At 44.8% G+C, this 8,067-nt stretch overlaps 1 protein-coding gene across 1 annotated transcript; it reads left to right on the plus strand.

The window, feature by feature from the left end:
* Positions 1 to 5,586: 5,586 nt before the first annotated feature.
* Positions 5,587 to 7,809, plus strand: LOC308370310 (P2Y purinoceptor 12-like; the record flags this gene model as incomplete). Its single annotated transcript, XM_080844968.1, has 2 exons — positions 5,587 to 5,615; positions 6,747 to 7,809. The coding sequence occupies 2 exons, from the start codon at positions 5,587 to 5,589 to the stop codon at positions 7,807 to 7,809; spliced, it is 1,092 nt and encodes a 363-aa protein (XP_080701094.1).
* Positions 7,810 to 8,067: the final 258 nt, after the last annotated feature.

The following is an 8,067-nucleotide window of genomic DNA, read 5'->3' on the forward strand; positions in this document are numbered from 1 at the left end:
ATCATCACCACCTCCATCATCCTACTTCTCCTTCTTCTTCTTCCCTCACACTCTTTCCAGCCTCATCAGCCCGTCATGGCTCCCTCCTGTTAGCTTTGGCAGTGAAGGGTCCACGGTAGCATCTGCGGTTAACTGCCTGACGGAGCCCCTGAGGGAAGCGTGGAGTGCTGGAGACCAGAGGCCAGGGAGGAGGGAGAGGGTGGAGGTCTCCAAAGTGGAAAAACAGGAGCGAGGGTTTGATTCAACCGTTTCCTTTGCTTTCCATAACACTGTATGTAAAGAATTTTAGCACGCTCTACACACTAACTCAGTTTCTATAGACCCAGCTATCAAGTATCGCACAGATACAGAGGGTGATACTCCAGCAGATGTGAGAGAACATTCCGGCCTGTTGTGAGGTGCTGATCTTTCTATCCCATTGGGCCTACAAAACGCTGTGCACCCCTCGTTCCTCTCTCCGCACCCCTCCCATCTGATTTATCAACAGGGTTTCATAGGAAGCATATGAGTGGCTTGGCCTGCAACACAGACAAGGCCTTCGCTCACCCAGACACCATAACAATAAAAAGATCCCAAAAAAGAAGTGCCGTAAAGGCATCAGAATTTCTGACGCTGAGAGAGACTGGAGTGAGGTCAGCAGGCATGTGGAAAAGACACAAACGGTCTGAGGATGTAGTTATTGATGAACACACACAAACGACCTGAAGAGGTAGAAGAGGCTCTGTTCTCCGGTTTACGGTTTAAATTGAACAATTAAGAATGTTTACACAAAATCAATCAAATTTAAAAGTTCAAAAAGAAAACACTTTTGCCTCTGTTTGCCGAGTTCAAACACACCTCTGATAACTGCCGGATCTGGAGCGCCTCCGGCTCAGTTGTGGCACAGATCCGTCCTGATCCGTTCCAGATTCGAGCTGCTATTTGGGGGATGTGTTAAATTCCCACTGTCTCCGCACACACCTTAAGTTAAGTTTGTCTCTGTTTATCCCTGAAAAAAAAACACCTGGAGTCAAACCCCTAGTCCACCTCCCGCCACTGTGTTTGAAGGGTAGGAGGTGTTAAGCTGTGGAGTGAGGAGAGAAGGCGGTGTGTTATGCCTGGAACGCAGTCAAGAGAAACATAAGAGCCGACGTGGTACAGTTTATGTGACTGTCTGCGCCTGGCAACCACTAGAGAAGGGCTGAACAAGGCTGCTAGGTGCACGCTACATACACTAGCATAGCAATGCTGCCAGTATAAATATACTCCTTCAGCAGACATGTACAGTTCCATGTAGTGTTCTTATGATGGGATCATTCATGGGTATTGTACATTTAAACTACATTAGCATGACAAGACTCAGAAGAATTTGATGTTCAGTTCAGTGTTTTCATGCATGCACTGATACCTTCTAAGTCTAAGTGATATATAAAGTTGCAGACTCCAGAGGATGAGTCCTCAAACACTTCTCTGAGACATGAGGAAACAGAGAGGCTCAGTAAAAGTGCCCTTGTCATTTTTCCGCTTTAGAAAGTGGAAGTCTGTTCAACTGACGGGAAATGAGTCCAAGGCTGCAGACTGTTCTATTGTGAGCTCGTGTTGCAATACTGTGAGTCAGAGGAAGCCTGGTTTAACATCTGTCTGCAATGTTATCCAGTGAAGTTAATGATGAAGACTAAAAACTTTTAAAGATGATTCAGTTAGCCCGCTACATGTTTTCATCTTTATTATTTTTGTCTTGTCTCTATTCTTGTGTTCATACTCTATTCATACAAACTCAATTCAAGTATTAATCACAAAACAAAACTTGTTTTTTTTATCAAATGGTCCTCTGTCCTGTCCTCTGAAGGTCATCTGTCCCCTCTAAAACCTGTTAATAAATAAATAAGTAAACTGAATTTCAAACAACTCCCTATTTAATTAAGAAAATAGTTAGCTCAGTAGGCTGTTGGAAGGAGTACACTGTTCCTTGAAGTTTTCTTTGGTGCCTGGTTCAGGCGGTGTTACATGCCCAAAAGTGTTCCCCAAGACAGCGGCTCACATACAGTAGGTGCTTCCAGTTCTTTATTTTATCAATGGCATACACTTCACCTGCATGTTTTCTATAAGTACATCAAATCATTTTTGTCAATTTCTTTTTATTTGTTTATGTTCTTGAACCTTTCCCTAAAGTCCATTAATCCCAAGGATATGTTTGTTCTCCTAGTGGAACTATAACTTTATGGGAAAGGACATTCTGCGTGTGTGTGTGCGTGTGTGTGTATGTGTGTGCGTGTGTGTGCGTGCGCGCGCGCGCGTGTGTGTGTGTGTGTGTGTGTGTGCGAGTGTGTGTGTGTGTGCGTGTGTGCGTGTGTGTGTTTGTTTGTGTGTGAACACTTTCCTTCTACCTCATATCACATCCATGACTGTGTGTATAAACCCTTCCACCTCATCCGTGGCCATGTTTGAGACCACCGGCCCTCCTACCCCCATTGGCTTCTTTAAAATCTGCAAGTGGGGACCTCATAAATAATCTCCCTCCCTCCACCACCGCTCCTGGCCTCATGTGAACGGATGGCCTAATGGATGTGATGCCTGGCACTCACCCATCGCCCCAAACGCCAGCCACCGCTGTGTGAAATACAACTCACTGTTTGGTTTTCCGAGACAAGAATGTGCCGAGATGCTTCAGATGTGGGTGATATAGCATACGGTTTATACATTTTTCCCCCAATCATGTGTTAAAACAGTATATACTGTACACGCTTTTCACTGTATGTGTGGGAGGCCTACTAGTTTCACAGGCTGTTGGCCTTGAATAGAGTCGCTTTGTGTCCAAATGAGAGGCCCTTGGCAGTACATGCCTAATGTCATTTTACTGTCTTTTTGGGGGGTAAAGTGTGAGGCGGGACAGCTGTTAAAACTATACCGCCTCCCCTCCCTCTACAGCTACTGTCTCAGGAGAGAGACAGACACTGACCCAAAGCACTGGACTGTGGCATTGTCCCTCTTGCAGTATAATGTGTGTGTGTGTGTGTGTGTGTGTGTGTGTGTGTGTGTGTGTGTGTGTGTGTGTGTGTGTGTGTGTGTGTGTGTGTGTGTGTGTGTGTGTGTGTGTGTGTGTGTGTGTGTGAGAGTGTGAGTGTGAGTGTGAGTGTGAGTGTGCGTGTGCGCGTGCGTGTGCATGCACGTGTGTGCGTGTGTGTGTGTGTGCGCATGTGTGTGTGTTGAGGTGGTAATTCAACTGATTCTTGTTCTCAGAGGGTTCACTTTTCCATATTGTCATACAGTACCCACAGATCTGTCCTTCTTTTTTGTCCAGCAACTCTCTCTCTCTTTATCTCTATTTCAAGTTAATGTATTCATTATTAATTTATATAAGTTTGACATGGCTTAAAATCACAGTTTTTAAATCAGCAGAGCCGGAAATGCGTCTAACATTACAGTGAACAAACCCTAAGTAGAAACACACATTTACAGACATCAATATATTTCTGTGAATTTGTGTCTACCCATATCAGTGTACCAGGAGCTGTCTCTGAATATGTGTTTGTGTACACGTGTACACATCAGTGGGAGCTTATGTGTGTGTTTACCTTGCTTCATTTGCTCAATTGTCTGATTATATTAAATATTCCCTTATGCAGGTCAATTTCAGCACAGGATCATTACTTGTTCTACTAGTCATGCTTCAGGAATTACCTTTAACAACATGGGACCCTGTTGAGGCATAGCTCACCATGCAAAAGACGCAGACCAGGTCTCTACCCTCGAACTCAGGAGGCCAGGTTTTTTTCTGTTTACAGATGGAAAAATACCACTCACTTTTATTGGATGGCGCGTGCTGAATGCTCAATTGAGTGTCATAAAACAAGATTATGTCATATCAAAGTGTATTAAACATTTGTGTCCAGGAGGGATATGTAGCTAATCCAGGACATTACAAGCATGTCAAGAAGACATTACTCCATCTTGTCTCCATGGAGACCAAGCAGAGAGAGCAACAAGCCCCATGTCGTCTGCCTGTGTTGCCATTTTAATTAGAGCAGCTACAGGCTGCCCGCGGAACTATGGGAACTCTTAGCACTCTGATGACATAATGGCATTGGGTCATGGGTAGTAACAGCCTTGTTCAGAGCCTAGTGTAAACTATAGGCATCATAAAACACATATTGTCCTGGAATATATGTCAGTTACATAACACCAAAGATAATATAACATTTAAACATTATTTTAAATGAGGGCAAATGCCAGAGGCTTATATGTGTTTAAAATTAACGATCTAGGAGGCGAAAAATCCTACAAATAAAACGTTTGGCTTCATGGTTCTTGGTGGATCCAGCCTGACAATCCATATACTTAAGCAATAAGGTACGAGAGGCAGGACTGTATCGTCAATAATGTACTGTTCAAGGGTGTTGTTAGGCCCGACTCGCAGCGGAGTTTAAACCTTAGAAATAACTAGGGCCTGCACAAGACGTGGTGTAGCATATTTTGTGCAATAGGTTTGATCTTTTGAGTGTGAACAGACAAGACCTCGAGGCAGAGGCTATGTGCTTAGAGAAATGAAGCTGATCATCAATCATAACACCCAATTTACATGCAGTTTTAGCTGGGCTGTCTGAGGCGTGCAGAAATACGAGCCTTGTTCTGCCTAATAAGAGCTTCCTTGTGTTGGGGAGATGAATACAGCTCGCTAAACACATACTCTGTTTACACACGAGGGAATATAATCCATTTTCCAACACAACAGAGGCCTGGATTAGTGGCTGATGACTAAATGTTTACCACAACTCGGGCCCTGACCACAGCGTGGTCTACCACAGGTGGCAGACAAAGGGGAGGGCTCACAAAGGAGGAATGGAGAGCAGAGCCAACTTAAGCACTGAGGGACAGACATATCAAATTCTGGTAACCCTTTGCTTGAACCCAGTATTCACAAAGCATTATAAACACATTCAAAAAGGGTGATAAAGTATTCATAATGCCTAATGATGATTGACATACATAGTAATGGCTGCACTCAAAAAGCATTTTGTATGTTATAATATAAGCCCTTACAGGTTAAAGTGTCAGAATGCGTAATAAAGCTGTCTTTACCTCTTGATAATGACACTGTTGACATCTTTGTCTTTTACAAAATGCTGTTTATTCACCAAATGGTATTTTACTAAATCATACACTTTTGTTTGCAGTCATGTCTATTTATAGTTATAAAGTTATATAGTTACTAGATTTAGTAGCAGCTGCAATAACAAAACCCTCCATGTTGGCTCTACATCGCACCTTTTCCCATGTAACATTGAAGCGTGACTGATGTACCACTGGACACGGCACACAGTCGCTGATGCTCTCGTGATCTTTTTATGATTCAGATGGAAACTGACACCTCTGACACAGAAAAGGCAATGACTCAGCCATCCTGCAAATGTAAAAGAGAAGTGCTCCACAGAGGTTCTTTCTGTTTGGGAGAGCTTCCTCTTTTCCACTTGCTTTTGCTATGTTGACCCTTCCTCTCCTGGTTAAATTTAAGCTACACGTCTGTGTTTACACTGAACGCTCACATTCAGCTATTTGATACCGTTTTATCCTTTTGTTGCTGCCTTCTATCCTCTAATCCCTTGAAGAATGCTGCAACAGCCAGTGACCTGGGAAAGGTGAGCACATATGCATAGACTGAAAGAGCAAGTTAGAGTCTGAATGTTGAACAGGTCTAACAAACACACACACACACACACTCCTACACACACCACGTGGGTTCGTGTACACACATACTCTAATCAGACATGCACATGCACACACACACAGCGTAAATAAGGGTGCAATGTCAGCACAAGGTTGAAGTGGTGCTCTCCTCAGATACTGCCCATTTAGATGGCTAGATGTCATTCCCTCCGTGTGACACGGCAGGAAACCAAATACAGAAGTGCGAGTGAAAGCTGTCCAGCGTGAACGTGTTGTTGTTGTGGTGTGTGGGCATGTGTGTGTGTGTTATGACTTGACTGTCTATACTGAAAGAGGCGAGTGAACATACCCTGGCTTCTCTCTGAATCTCCTCATGCGGTCTCCCTACTGAGTGGTTTTGTTGGCAGACAACCTGGCTGGTGCCACTCCACTCCCAGAGCAGCGGGCAGAGAAGGGCGAGTGAGGTAAGAAAGCAGAGAGTCATCTAGACCCAAACATAGACATCAGTAGAATGATTGAAAATGAAAACAAAATTGTTATTCTGTAAATGTTGTCGTGTGATTGTTTAAGTTAGGAATGTATATTTTAAAAAATCTCAATAGATATAATATGGCATGTTTTTTTTATTTTTCCATTCGTAGTGCTTTAGTGCTACATTTGTTGATGTACAATGTTAATGATTAACTTATTGTTTAGTAAAGTAAAGTGTTCAACCCAACAGAAATGAATTATCGATTACCCATTACGCTGATCAAAATGAATATTTGTCTTTTTATTTATTTTGCCCACTTTTTCTGTCACTCTCTCCCCAAGGCACTCATATGTGACTGTTCCAAACAAGTTGTCTCAGCTTTCTGAAGGACAATGTAAGGTTTATTTAATATTTATATTTTTTATATTTATATCTATATTACCTCCAGTTAGCATTTGGCAGTACTGTATTAACAAAACAGTCTGTAATAGTTTAATGGGCCTGTCTTGTAAGTTTGCCTGCTCAAATACAAATTTTATTAAAACTCTCTCCATTTTCAATCAACCATTTTAATTAGCGTTTTACATCTGGCTTTATAATGTCTTAACTATCTCTCTCTTTGTGGACACAGGGATGACCTGACGGCCCCTTTGGTTTCCTCCGTGATGGCCAACGCCACCAGTAATGTCACCTGTTCCCGTGACAACGTGCTGAAGACCATAGTGTTCCCTGTGCTGTACTCATTCCTCTTTCTGCTGGGTCTATCGCTCAACTGCCTTGCCGTGTGGGTGTTCTTCAGCATACCCAGCCGCTCGCACTTCATCATCTACCTAAAGAACATTGTGGTGGCCGATGTCCTCATGACGCTCACGTTTCCATTCAAGATCCTAGCAGACACCAACCTGGCCTCGACGGGCGTGCGGGTTTTTGTGTGCCGCGTCTCGTCCGTGCTCTTCTACCTCACCATGTACATCAGCATCATCTTCTTCGGCCTTATCAGCATCGACCGGTGCCGCAAGACGCTGCAGCCGTTCGTGGGCACCAATGCTGCCCGCCTCAGGAACCGGAAGATTCTGTCGGGGGCCATCTGGGCATCGCTGTTGGCTCTCTCTCTGCCCAATGTGGTGCTGACCAGCCGTCCGCCAACATCGCACTATTTCAAGTGCAGCAACCTCAAGACGGAGTTCGGCCTGCGCTGGCACGAGGTGGTCAACCACGTGTGCCAGGTCATCTTCTGGGGCAACCTGGTGACAGTGGTGGTGTGCTACATGCTAATCACTAAGGAGCTATACAGCTCGTATGCCCGCACCCGTGCCCAGAGTAGCGGTGGCAGCAGCGGCAGTCGCAAGAAGAGCGTGCGCGTCAACGTCTTCCTGGTTCTGGCGGTGTTCTTTGTGTGCTTCGTGCCATTCCACTTCGCTCGGGTGCCCTACACCATGAGCCAGACCCACGGGCGCCTCTTCGACTGCCGCCACAAGCTGGTCTTCTTTCAGATGAAGGAGAGCACGCTGTGGCTGTCTTCACTCAACTCCCTGCTGGACCCGCTCATCTACTTCTTCCTTTGCAAGTCCTTCCGCACTTCGCTCTTCAGCGTCCTCCACCTCGCCCCGGGCCGGTGCCGCAAACTCCGTGAGCTCGGCACGGACACCAACACAACCACCGTACACCACAGAGAGTCCTCTGGCCCACTGTAGTGCAAGTTCTCAAGTCTATTCTGGTGTCCTTTTTTTCGTTTAACTCTCTCTTTGTATAAGACAAGTAGACAACCACTGAGTATTAAAGAGACTCTTAGCTGTATCCTGACTGTAGCGTCAGGTTACCAGTCTAATCGCGTGTCCCTCTCTATGATTAGCTCTCCCGTCATGTAGGACGACTAGAAAACCACTGTAGCGCTAGGTTTTGAGTCCAATCTGGTGCCTCTCCTCATGTTTGACTCTATGGAGAAAGATACC

Source organism: Sprattus sprattus (assembly GCF_963457725.1).
Source record: "Sprattus sprattus genome assembly, chromosome: 9".
Lineage (NCBI taxonomy): Eukaryota > Metazoa > Chordata > Actinopteri > Clupeiformes > Clupeidae > Sprattus > Sprattus sprattus.